This window comes from Acromyrmex echinatior, chromosome 7 (genome assembly GCF_024713525.1).
Source record: "Acromyrmex echinatior isolate Ae372 chromosome 7, ASM2471352v2, whole genome shotgun sequence".
NCBI classification, from domain to species: Eukaryota; Metazoa; Arthropoda; class Insecta; order Hymenoptera; family Formicidae; genus Acromyrmex; species Acromyrmex echinatior.
The window spans coordinates 9,149,585-9,162,355 of record NC_141858.1 but is presented as its reverse complement, the minus strand read 5'-3'; the positions used below and the strand labels follow the sequence as shown (position 1 = coordinate 9,162,355).

The following is a 12,771-nucleotide window of genomic DNA, read 5'->3' as shown; positions in this document are numbered from 1 at the left end:
CCATGAAACGTCACGATTACTGTGAAGAGACTGTAGTGGCTGGGAAGGACGTGCGTACATATGTTTATGAACGTTCTAATGTTGGTACTATCTGTCGCTACGCGCGAGAGAATACGAGGCGACGATCATCGCCGGTCACTGTCGTTTATTGATTTCCTGGCTTTATAGAGATATATATTTCTCGCATAAATACCGCGAGACACGATGTGCCGGCGTGATTGAGCAGGTACTTGTCGTTCGAGGACTCGTTTTGATGAAGTCCGCAGAAAGTTCTTTGCGCGAAAAAAGGAAGACAGGAAAGACAGGATTGTTTTTCGTGCGAGAGCTGTTTGAAGCAAAAGAATGAAATGCCAATAGCAATAAAAGAAAAAAAACCGAGAAAATGATTCATCAGGGGAGCCCAAATATAAATTTACGAATGAACACGTTTCGAATGATTATACGTTTCCGCAATTTTTGTGGGAATGTGATGTACTTCGTGGAATTGATATAATTGAATTCCATCGCGTGGATCGACGGTTTATTATCCAAATTGTTCGAGAAAAACATGACTGTACATGTTCGTTCAGATACGCACATTGATCTGTTAATCTTTTTTTTGTAGCTAAACTAATACTCCTTACATACTTAAAATGAAATAAGTATATGCCCGCAAAACACATTAACAATAACAACGCATTAATATATAATTTGTACTTAACAATGTAAAATTAAAATATAACAGTTATATGTATTTAAATTTAAAACTTTTATTATTATATTCCAAATTGAAATCCAGTTGATAACAACATATATATTCTTGTAAAATACTGAAAATTGTTATATCATAACTTATGTCTAACAACACTATTCTTCAAGTACTCAAGATTTGACAAAAACGAATTCTGCTCTAATAATAAAAACTTCTTAGAAACCTATTTTATTATTCCTTTTAATTTTAATAAATTTATGTTCTATTGATGTGTTGTAGATGAACGCCTATGTGCTTTTTTATATTTAGAGATGGCTGACGCGGATCCACAATTTAAACGCCTTTTACTGCCAGCGGAGGAAACTCTATTTGAACAGTTGCTGAGATTCGGTCTTTACGTAGGTGCAGTATTCCAAATCATGTGCTTGTTAGCTATAGTCGTGTATCAGGCTGGTCCATCCGACGGTGTGGCGGCTTTGAAGGTAACTTCTGGCTGTTGCAGATTGTTAAGACAATGACTTCCTTGCAGCAATAATTCTTGTCCTTGTAGGATGACCCAAGTGATGTTGAATGTTCCGAAAACAGTCCTCAAGTGACGCCAAGAAGACCTCATCGGCCACGGAAGCAGGAGAAAAAGAAGAGGCGTTGAACTGTTTACATTTCCTGCGACATTACTTTGATATTAATCTCATAATCTTATATCAGATGTTTTTCATTTCGTGACACAAGTTGTCTCTGTTATTCATGAAACGTAAAAAAAAGGGACGACGTTTGTATCAACTGTATTCCTTAAATGAAAAATCATCAATTAATTTATTTTCATAATTCAAGATTCTTGAAAGCTAGATTTTTAGAATGTCTTCAGTTCATTTTCATCTAAGTTATTTACTAAATGGTCATTTTATAATATAATGTCAATCTGTAAAATATAATTTCATCCTACTTTTAAGCATGGAGATATATCTACTTCAATCTCACGTATAACCATTGTAAAACTATTATTTCTATGTGATATTTTATAAAAGAAAAAATTATTATCTTTCATATAATTTGCGAGAAAGATTTTTGAAATACAAATGGTCTTCCAAAAAAAAGATGTGTTAAGTATATATTCTATTTTTATGGAACTTCTCTCAACTTCGTGTATGTACATCAATTGTAAAAAACGTTATTTCTACTTAATATTTCATAAGAGAAGAAATAACTTTCTTATATCAAATTCTTATATAAATATATTTTTTCTCAATATAAATTATATATAAAATTCGCAAGGATTATTTTTGGAATAAAAATATGCTTTTAAAAAGAAAGATGTCTAAAGACATCGAATCTATTCATCGAAGAGTTCCTTTCAGAACAGGCAATTTTAAGATCAATCTGTATTACAATGTAACCGCCTAAGATGATCACAACATAATCTTTCAATACCTGTAATTGCAACATAACCTCTCATACACCATAACCTCTTAATCAAGAAAAGCCACGGTTCATTGATGCGATGAATTTACGTTGATTTGATTGGAAATGCGGACATAATTGAATGATGCTTTGTATCTGAAGCATTATTACTAATAATAATTCAAAAATGCTGCATAATACGGCGACTTTGTCGCCTCAGGACATTTTAACTGAGGTTAGAAAATTCATCTCCGGTGCTATCCGGCCTGCCCATAGTACAAACACACAAGATGTAACCCGTACGGCATTATCTTTATTGAAAAATGTACCCGCAGCGAGGGAAGCTGTACTTGAATATTTTTGTAATGTATTTTTCGTCGCCGTAACAAAATATGTTCGTCAGATCGAGGTATGTAATCGCATTGTATTCTCAATTCATTCGCCCTTTTACATAGCATTTCAATATGATTAAAATAATATCGATAATTCACACATATAATCTTTATAGTCAAATCAGAATATATCGATACCTGAAGAGAGTATTATAGCAGAAATTCATGCTATTCTGAGCAGTTTCATCAATGGAAATCCAGAAGCATGGGCGCCTATCATATCAGCATGGTCGTTGGACTTACTAGGTATATATATATATATAGGTATATATAAATATATAAAATTAATTTATATTTAGTTATATATATTTAGTTATATATATTTAAATACTAAATATATATAACTATATATATATGTACATAAAATTAAATGCATATTTTATTTTATTTTATTTAGGTTTATACATATTTTATTTAGCCCAATAAAAAAATTCATTTCTGCGACATACAAAGTAAACTCTTTCCACAGGCAAACTGTCCTCGGACTATTCAAAACGCGGCAATTTACCTGTCAATGCAGGCATCAATGATTTTATGCAACAATGGATGTCGTGCCATGCAACAAGGACTCTAATAGACATTACGGCCCAATGTCTGCAGTGTCTTATGCATTCTGATACGGAGTCTTGTATCAAGGCATTATTAGACACCAGTGTGATACATAGTCCATATTTCGATTGGGTCGTTGCTCATGTAGGAAGCTGCTTTCCAAACACTGTGATCACGAGGGTGTTATCATGCGGATTGAAAGATTTCTGTGCCATGGGCTATGAACATAATGTCAAGAATCCAAAGTTAAATTCTGTTGTCGGTATATTGGGACATTTAGCTGGTAGCCATTTTCAAGATATTAGAAAAGCGCTGTTAGATTTGTTTGAGGTAAACTTATTATATAAGTTGTATGGTGTATATATTTCTAATTTAAATTATATTATATATTACATAATATATTTGAATAATTTATTTCTTAGTGGAGTTTGGAAGAAAACATAAATCTTGACGAAGATATCAAAAAGCAGAAACTAGCTACTGTACCATTTCTTTTGAATTTGGCTTCACTTTCTCAGACTCTTTTGAAAGCAATAACTAGTGATGTGTTACAAATATGTATGTTTTTTAAATAGAAATTTAAAGTAAATCTAATGTTATCATTACAATTAAATATAGCTATAAAATAATGTTTGTTATAGTGAAATCAGACATCATACCACGACTGGCATTGTTTGCAGCAGATTGGTGTAAATACTTTGATAATCAACCAGCGGCCTTAATGGACTTGACAGTACACTTAATATTAGGATGCGAGCAAGGCGCATCACAAATAATCAATGTACTACTAGATATAAGTTTAAACACGAGCAACGTCGGCTATCACAGTGTTAATGCGGCGCAAAATGTAAAAAACATTTGTCGGGAGATATTAGAATTGATTCTACAGGAGATCGACCTCTTATTAAGAACGCATGGACCGCAATCCGCAAATATTCATCTGCTGAGTTCTATCAAACAGGAGATATCGTTAATAGTACCAATGCTGTTAAATCCAAATCCACTGCGTGTGCAAACGGCTGTCAGGCTGTTATGTTTTCTCAGAAGTCAAAATCCGAACATAGTCGTCTCCACGGTATCCTACATGCTGATGAAGGCGCAAACAATGTTCCATCTTGCGGCCTTAATACGTCTTATCACTAATAATGTTGTACAATTTCCTACGAGTAAATCCGTAACTGAAAATATGCTTGCTAGTCACGATTATTTTACGCAGGTCTTGGAGCAAGCACTCAGAGAAATACACTATAAAAACGTGATAGAAAAGGAGGAATCAAAACAATTGTTCAAAAATCTTATTCTGATGTTAAAGCAAGTGTCAATACTTTAAAATAATTAAATATTTTACAGTTTGATTTAATAATTAGTGTCTCTTTCTATTTACTTAGATGGGAAAAATCAAATAAGGTGGAGATATTGCAGTCACAAATGATTAGCAGAGCCCTCAGAGCTAATTTATATCAAATATCTTGTTTATTGATGAGAAGCGATGATTTTAATTTGGCGAATGATATCATTACTCTCTTGGATCTGTTAAGCACATCCGAAAAAGATCATATTCTCGATATAGAACTTATGCTGAAATTAACAAGGGCGATCATACAGTATTTTTTTTTATGCATTGCTCAAACTGGTAATTAGAATTCTATAAAAAGCCTTATTTTTTTAAGTAACAAAGTGTATGATAATGCAATTTTTTTAGATATTATAAAAAAAGAACAAGGAGTAAAGATGGTATGTCATTTACTGAAAGATTTAACATGTCATTCTACGTCCGCACGTGTATTGGCTCTCAGAGAGATACTAGGAAATAGCATCAATAATGAGCAGGCCAAATACTTTGGCGCAAAGGAGAAATTCGAGCCTCATTTTGAAGAGATGTTATTATTACATCAGAATCATAAACAAGTATAAAAATATAACAAAAGTACATTTAAAATATGCAGAATATGTTTTGATATATGATCTCATCCTAGGTGACAAGTACCATGTTAGCGCAACGACATTCATCGGTATTTCACGCTGGTGTGATAGGACATGGTCCACGGAGACTTCCGCCGGAAAATTCGATCGATAAGGAAATCATTACTTTAAACAAAATGTTACTAATAGACGTCATAAAGGTAAAGAATCTGATAAAGAGTTCATTTTTAGTAAATCTCTAAATTTTATATATTAAATATTCTAACATTCAATTCGAATTATTTTCAGGCTTGTTGCAGCAATCAGGAATCAGATCGATATCCAATTAATTTGGATGCTCTGACAATGGTCAGTTTGTTGTTAGTTGAATTGGTATCGCCTGATGTTATGTACAATGGTTTACCGTGGCCTGACGAGGAATTTACAAAGGTATTATTTATGTTAATTGTTAATATGTTAATTTTCTCAATTAGTTTCACAATTAACTTATTTTTTTATAATTAACTTCTTATAATTGGAAGTTTTTCTTTGAGAACCGATACATTTACAAGATTTATTTAGCTTCAGATATTTTTGGATTAAATTTTATAAACTTTGTTTCTGTCACAGTAGAATATTTTTCCTAAATTTTCCCAATATTGAATGGCAACAAGTTCAAGATCTATTAAATTTAATAAACTAACCGAATCTTCCATTAACAAACAACTATGACATTGAGCTATGTATCATCTCTTGTTATTTTAATTTTTCATTATTGCAGGTGACAATAGAAAGAGATTTACAAATCCGTCGTAAATTCAAGGATGTTCCTCTATTGTGGACATTGTTAGAATTGACTGCTTGGTATAGGCCAGCATTAGCATATTGTTCCGTTTTACTGAGAGGCATTACCGCAACTGTCATGGCTAATTGGAATACAGAGGAAGGCGTTTCGCTTGTCAATATAATGGCACTTGGTCAATTATTACCACCACCGCTGGCGAGTATTAGAGACATCCTACCTGTTTTACAACCTCACCAGGTCTGTTTTTATTTCTACAATATTATTTCAATTAAATGCATATATTCAAATTTTTTATATTTCGCAAATGGTTCTGATTGCAGATAAGTACAATAATGAGAGAATGTTTGTGGGCGTACATGCGTGAAAATGTGCCATCTCCAGCGCTATTTACGCGAAACGAAGGTACCAATATAGCCTGGAGAGATATCGATATGTCGTCGCCCAATGCACGTTTTACAGATACTCTTCGTTTAGTATTATTGGCAAATATTCACACTTTAGGATCTCTGTATTCAACATTATTTTACAATGAAAATAAATAATATAAAATGCAATATATTTTTAAAATGTTTAAATTATTTTCAATTGTATACGTTTTATAAATACTAGTAATCGCACTTGACAGTAATAATATATGTAAAACTTGATAAATAATGAAATTGTATTATTCATATCCTTTTTTTCCTTTTTTTTTCTAATACTTATATTATAAGTAATTTTTCATATAAAAGCATATTTTAATAGTATGATTGATACAATATTATTAAAATATTTAGCTTATATGAAAATCTCTCTCTGTCTCGATTTATCATATAACATGTGTTTCAAAATATATAAATACTAAGATTAAATATTTCCACAAGTTTCATGTATTAAACACCATTAACAGTAAGTACATTTGGACATTTAGTTGTTTCTCCCTGTTACATTGATATCCTATAACAATAGTTATAATTCATATATATCTTATGTAACAATCTTAAATATAAAGTAGAAAATGACAGTCACACACACTGTATAAAATAGAAAGTAATCTTTACTAGTTTCTTGTATACATTCTGTTTATAATATGTAACATATTACATAATACATGGATCCTTCTTTTTATGATATAATCAATTGATTGTAATCTTCAATTAAATATGGATAGAAATTTTATTTTTGGAAAGTACTCCATGATATAGAAAATATTCGTGATGAGATTATGCACAAAGCGTAATAAAGCCATTAAGGAGTGAAACAAGGAAGACGAAAAGAAAAATATACATATGTTTAATATTTATAAAAGCACATTTTCTCTCTTAAATACATATGTAAGAAACAAATATAATTAATATTTACTTCGTATTATATATTATCAATATAGGAATGGATGGTATCTAAGATGAACGAACGCTGTTCGAATTGCTGCACGAATACCCTAGGTGGGTGTCTCGTCCTAACTGAAATGATTATTTCATATAATCGTATGCAAAATCGGTTCAATTCATATATATATATATATATATATATTTATATATATATATATAAATGTCACGATTTTACTTGTACGCCATTGAGTCTTCACACGGCTCTGTCTACGTCAAATTACAGAGCCTAAAAACGCTAGTAAAAAATGTTGAAAATATTTAATCACTTTCTTACTATGTACACGCTGCTCGTTGTACGAAAGATATTAAATCTTACACGCAAGCACGATGCTGTAGGACAGGCATCTTCTGTGCTTGCGTTTGCGAGCAATAAATGTTTATGTTCTTATATAATCTCTACGCTCCGTCATTGTATCTTGCCTCTCTCAGTTGGTGCTTCGTGTACCGTTTGACACAGCGTAGAATCAATAACGTTTAATGTAAAAATAAAGGTATGTTCTTTTTCTCGATATTACATAAACAAAGCTCTTATAAATTTAATGTAAAATAGAATTGTTAGAACAAATTTGAAAGTATATCAATGTATACCATTTGAATGTATATCAAAGTATGTGTCAATGGTCACGTTAATATAGTCTGCGTAAAAGAAGCACATAGACTTTTTTCAGAATTGTCATCGGCAATATAATCTTTTGAGCAGAGAATCAACAATATATACCAATGATAAGTTAAATATGTGCGACTTTATGCATAACAACGGGGAACTTTCGTTTGGCGCCGGTGTCTATCATTCTATGAGCTCCGACATAAACACACAGTTGCCAATCCAACTCTCTTACTTTACAATAAATTATTTTACTCAGTTCTTCAGAATTAAAAAAGTTCACTTTTCAAGTCTATAGATGAATTAAGTTTAGAAGAGTAACGTGCTCATGCCACCCATTTCACTTTGCTCCTTCACAAAGATCTCGAAGTATTGGTATATGATTGTGACAGCAAGCAAGATACCGGTACCAGAACCAATCGCGCCCAAGAAGTCTGCTAATACGGAGAGAGCTCCAATACATAGTCCACCGAATGCCGCGGCGGTAGGGATGTATCGATTTAATTCGCGAATCATGGAATTATCTCTGTGGCCTCGCATTACCATCTGCTGTTCTCTCAGTTGTTTAGCAACCTAAAAATTCAATGATGCATATCATAAATTTTTCTATAGCGTCGAGAAGATTTACATACATCATCTTTTAGAGAAAGTTATACTGACGTCTTTTGCCGAGCTGCCAGAGACCTCAATCCACGTCTTGGAGAAGAAAGCGCATGAGCCAAGCATGAAGAGAATGTAGAGCACGGCGTGAACAGGATCTTGAACGATGTGGCCGACTGATTCAGGAGGTGATAAATAATAACATAATCCGCCAACTGGATATGATCTGGCAGGCCCTCCGCCACCGACGTCCGACCAAACACCTAACAGATTCACTATAAGATTTCCTTGAAACTTGACGGCTAGCATCTGAGAAATGACGTATAAGTTGGACACCAAAGCCGATTGCAGAATAATCGGAATATTGCTGGTGTAAAACAGTTTGATTGGATAGCTGCTATACTGGCCGCGGTATCTGGCGGATTTGATCGGAAGATCTACACGGAAGCCCTAAAAATAAAATAATTTTAAACATTATTAAGACTTGAGAAATGATCATATACATGAATATATAGAATATCATCATGGTCAAAGTTAGATATTTCGAATAATATAATATATATTCTTTATTAAATCAATTTATTTCAGATAACTGCGTGCCAATAACTTTCAGACTTTTAATACACAATCAGTAGAATAATTTTATTTCTAAAATCCAGTCTGATATTTTTTTGCTCGAAGACGTATTAGTTAAAAAGCAATTACGTAAAATAAAAACTTTATAGCTCATGTAAATGCCCTATCGACAATTTACCTGGAAGTAAATAACGATAGCGAACACTAGAATGGTGGCAAGAAGATTCATCAGATTTGGAAGATTCTGTCTGTAGAACGCTTCTCGAAGGGCTCGAACTTTATCCTGTCTGGTGGCCAGCAAATGGAATAACGCGATTACGGCTCCTTCAAATTCTGTTCCACGTCCTATTAAATGTACAAAAATATATTTTAGTTGATATAGATTGATTTAGAGACAAAATAGATTATCAAAAATAATAGTAAATATATATCATGTAGTTTTTTTTCTAATAACGAGGAAATTACCTGTGTTAACTGTGGCTGGCGAGAATGCTTTCCAGACAATGGTCTCGCAAATATTAGTGGCAATAAAGAGAGATATTCCACTTCCCAATCCATATCCTTTCTGAAGAAGCTCGTCCAATAATAATACAATGAGTCCAGCGACGAACAATTGAATGATAATCAGGAGACAGACACCAGCTCCAATTTCAGTCGGATCTCCATACATTCCGGTCATCACATAAACAATAGCTTGTCCAACGGTAATAACCATGCCAAACACTGCACAAAGAAAAAACAAATGCTACTTATGCTTCATTTCAATTATATATTAAAATTTATGTACTTACATTTCTGCGCGCCATTGAATAATGCTCTATCTTTTGGTGTATCGCCGACTTCAATAATCTTTGCGCCGTGAAGCAGTTGCATAATAAGACCCGAAGTAACGATCGGCGAGATACCTAATTCCATGAGAGTTCCTCTGTTTGATGCAAGTATCACACGAATCCAATAAAATGGATCCGCACTGTCTGAAGACATGATTCCGAACAATGGAATCTGAAAATAACGAGATTATGTATTTATGTTTATTTGTGACAGTTTTGTGACGATTTTCTACTAATTTCTTTCCGTATTATTAATTCAAACCTTAAGCTCTATGAACTCACCTGACAACATACTAAGAAGATAAATAATGTGATCGCTGTCCATAATACTTTTTCTCTGAATTGGATCTGTGAAAAGATATAGAAACACATTATGATTCCATTTCATTATGATTAAGATAAATTAACTCTCGAAAGAAGTACTCCTCGGAGGACTGTGGCTGGGTCTATAGATTTTATAGTTAAACTAGTGTACACTTTGTTTATTTAAAGTCAAATACGTAGTATAATACATCTGATAATTGACAACAAACGAAAAAGAAAGTAGTGAATCAATAAAAAATAATTTATTCTTGACTTGTACTCTATTGGATAATTAAGAGGTAATCAAAAAAGGTAGGATAATTAAAAGATAAAAAATATATTTCAAACAGCAATACAAAAACAGTTGTTTTCAAGTTATAAACTTTTTACACTTTTGCAATTTGAAAGAGATCTACGAGTGATGTATAAAAAGTAATAAAAATTGAATACATCTCAGTCGCTGACAGTCAAAGATTAAAAATATAATAAAATCATTAAAATTCATTCTGTTATTACGTAAAGCAGCATCTATCATAAGATTGTAAGGTATAAAACTTAAGCTTTGAGTCTTAAGCCATAAGAAATAACATTCAATCACAGTAAAGTATGAGGAGAATGATCAGCTATGATTAATTAACTTCTTACGCCTTAAAATCTCATTATAGAAGCCACTTATAAATAGTTGCCATTGTAAGAATTGACAACAGTTGAACTTTCAAATTTGACTGTGAATGATCAATTCTTACTACAATCACTTATAGCTACACTATGCAATTGTAGAATAGGTTTGAGAAAGATTAACAGTAAAGTATATAAGTTTATCAGGAAAAAAAGTATCAAGAAAAGTTATAGTTTCAAGGAATACAATTCTACACTGTCATCACATGTCATAGATGTATGTAAACAGATGGTAAAGAATAATTCATCTCATCCTATATTTACACACACCCAGGACGATTAAGGAATTTAGGAAAAACGGTACACGAAACTGTAAATACAAGAGAGAGACGGAAATAGATCGTACATTGCGTAGGATTTACCTTCCGTTGCGGCTTCGCTATTTCCGGCAGTATACTGCAGAATGGCTTTATCACCTCGAGAAATTTGACTGAAAGCAGAAGAGAAAAGGCGGTTTAGAGCTTCTAAGAGCGACGGGTGCGCGTATGTCAGTGTGATTCGCGTCGCTAGCAATATGTTTGTGCGAGAGGTTACGCACGACAATGAAAGAGGTTGGCGGCGAACGTGAATCCATGATAACAGCGGCTCTTATTTCTGACTGTAAGTGACAAACATACTCACATCCCATCTTGTCTGCGTTGACACGACTGTCCTAAGCACCGCGGATCGAGTGATCTTCCCTCACAGGATCCCGTGAATCGACACCGTTGCAAAGTACCCTCTCATCAAGCGCACGAACGCGGCCGCGTATGCAAGACTGGCAAAGCGTAGCGAGTCGTGGCTCACCCCGCCGACACGTATCAATATGCCAGTGTCACGTGACCTGATGATGTTGGCCGGCACGCTTCCGCTTGCGATTCCGCCGTCCGGCACCAGATGACGCGGTGCGCCAGTCGATAATAGCGTGGCATGTTTTATCGATAAGATATAATTAATAGATCGTATCGACTCTGGGTAAATTTTTGTGATTGATAAAAGATGTACCGACTATTAAATCATTGGCTGTCGATGTAAATTTTTCCGTAATAACAAATATATATTTAATTGTTTTATACAGTATATTGCGATGGATAGGCTAGAGAAATTTTTCATCTGATTTCCATTGATATTTCAAATAAATTAATATATAATATAGTAACAAAAAATATAGATTCAAAATTCTTAAAAAAATATATAAAAAAATATACTTTACAAAATATTTAATTTTCTTTAATGTATAAATAAAGATGTCTATTATAATTATGTATATATTTATTTTTAATTGAACATCTTGTGCCAATGAAATACGTTGTAAATAAAGTGCTGCATATTTTAAGATTACGTTTGAAATATTTATGTATTGTTTATGTTAAGTTTACACAAATTTTTTCATGTAAACAATACAAATAATGTAAAATATGTGAATTATAAATTAAACATACGGTAAAAAATTTTTTTATGTATGAATATGTATAAATATGTATAGATCATATATAAACACGCATAAATATTCATAAACATGTATATATAATTATATGTATATGAAATATGTCCATACATGTTCATACATCTTTCTTTCTTTTAAAATTACTTTTTAGTATAATAGAAGCCAGAGAGCACAAAGTCATTTAAAAGATGACTAAAAGATGACTAAATTGTCATAAAGATATCTTTTAAAAAAGAAAGCATATAATCTTTTCTCGTCGACTATTCTTTCACTAAAATATATTTTTATAACAATTTAGTCATTTTTTAGGGCCGGTTATTCTACCTCTTAATAAATTTTACCTGTTGGATAAGTAGTAAGATTACTCAATCACATGAGCGGATTGTCAGATTTATCTAATAGGTAAAATTTACCAAAAGGTGGAAGATATTAGAAATGTAGAAAAAGGCATCAAGTATATTTTGCAATATTTTTACGCAAAATCATTTTGTAAATATATTAAAAAACGTAATAAAAAGAAAAATGATGACAAATAGAAGTTTAGTTAGAAGATTAAATTAAAGTAATGTTTTTATGTTCACACATTAAAACAAAGATATTCAAAAACATAATAAAAAACTAAAGATAATAGTATCTATACTCCATGG

The 12,771-nt window shown here is 32.4% G+C and overlaps 3 protein-coding genes and 1 long non-coding RNA gene across 4 annotated transcripts; 2 read left to right on the top strand and 2 right to left on the bottom strand.

Moving 5' to 3' along the window:
- Window positions 1–724: 724 nt before the first annotated feature.
- LOC147909153 (uncharacterized) lies at window positions 725–2,733 on the bottom strand. Its single transcript, XR_015545726.1, has 2 exons — window positions 2,620–2,733; window positions 725–1,354 (listed from the first exon to the last, which is right to left on the bottom strand). It is a non-coding gene; the product is annotated as an uncharacterized LOC147909153 (long non-coding RNA).
- Window positions 1,003–1,640, top strand: LOC105154434 (protein anon-73B1). The gene is made up of 2 exons (XM_011069958.2): window positions 1,003–1,173; window positions 1,242–1,640. The coding sequence occupies exons 1-2, from the start codon at window positions 1,003–1,005 to the stop codon at window positions 1,338–1,340; spliced, it is 270 nt and encodes an 89-aa protein (XP_011068260.1). The 3' UTR covers window positions 1,341–1,640.
- Window positions 1,790–6,396, top strand: omd (integrator complex subunit 5 omd). The gene is made up of 11 exons (XM_011069960.2): window positions 1,790–2,498; window positions 2,598–2,727; window positions 2,951–3,360; window positions 3,453–3,588; window positions 3,672–4,341; window positions 4,419–4,663; window positions 4,733–4,938; window positions 5,007–5,153; window positions 5,242–5,382; window positions 5,714–5,974; window positions 6,058–6,396. Exons 1-11 carry the CDS (start codon window positions 2,277–2,279, stop codon window positions 6,277–6,279), a joined length of 2,790 nt encoding a protein of 929 aa, XP_011068262.1. The 5' UTR covers window positions 1,790–2,276; the 3' UTR covers window positions 6,280–6,396.
- A 187-nt stretch (window positions 6,397–6,583) lies between these two features.
- Sec61alpha (SEC61 translocon subunit alpha) lies at window positions 6,584–11,875 on the bottom strand. Its single transcript, XM_087408006.1, has 8 exons — window positions 11,320–11,875; window positions 11,061–11,128; window positions 10,000–10,065; window positions 9,679–9,889; window positions 9,353–9,610; window positions 9,066–9,232; window positions 8,372–8,761; window positions 6,584–8,284 (listed from the first exon to the last, which is right to left on the bottom strand). The coding sequence occupies exons 1-8, from the start codon at window positions 11,324–11,326 to the stop codon at window positions 8,021–8,023; spliced, it is 1,431 nt and encodes a 476-aa protein (XP_087264132.1). The 5' UTR covers window positions 11,327–11,875; the 3' UTR covers window positions 6,584–8,020.
- Window positions 11,876–12,771: the final 896 nt, after the last annotated feature.

Coding starts and splice junctions, on each gene's coding strand:
- Sec61alpha (XM_087408006.1), bottom strand. Junction 10,066..11,060: donor TAGCGAAGCCGCAACGGAAG/GTAAATCCTACG, acceptor ATCTTTTCACAG/ATCCAATTCAGAGAAAAAGT. Junction 9,611..9,678: donor ATTCAATGGCGCGCAGAAAT/GTAAGTACATAA, acceptor TTCTTTGTGCAG/TGTTTGGCATGGTTATTACC.
- omd (XM_011069960.2), top strand. CDS start 2,277: ATGCTGCATAATACGGCGACTTTGTCGCCTCAGGACATTTTAACTGAG. Junction 3,361..3,452: donor CGCTGTTAGATTTGTTTGAG/GTAAACTTATTA, acceptor TTTATTTCTTAG/TGGAGTTTGGAAGAAAACAT. Junction 5,975..6,057: donor CTGTTTTACAACCTCACCAG/GTCTGTTTTTAT, acceptor TTCTGATTGCAG/ATAAGTACAATAATGAGAGA.
- LOC105154434 (XM_011069958.2), top strand. CDS start 1,003: ATGGCTGACGCGGATCCACAATTTAAACGCCTTTTACTGCCAGCGGAG. Junction 1,174..1,241: donor ACGGTGTGGCGGCTTTGAAG/GTAACTTCTGGC, acceptor TTGTCCTTGTAG/GATGACCCAAGTGATGTTGA.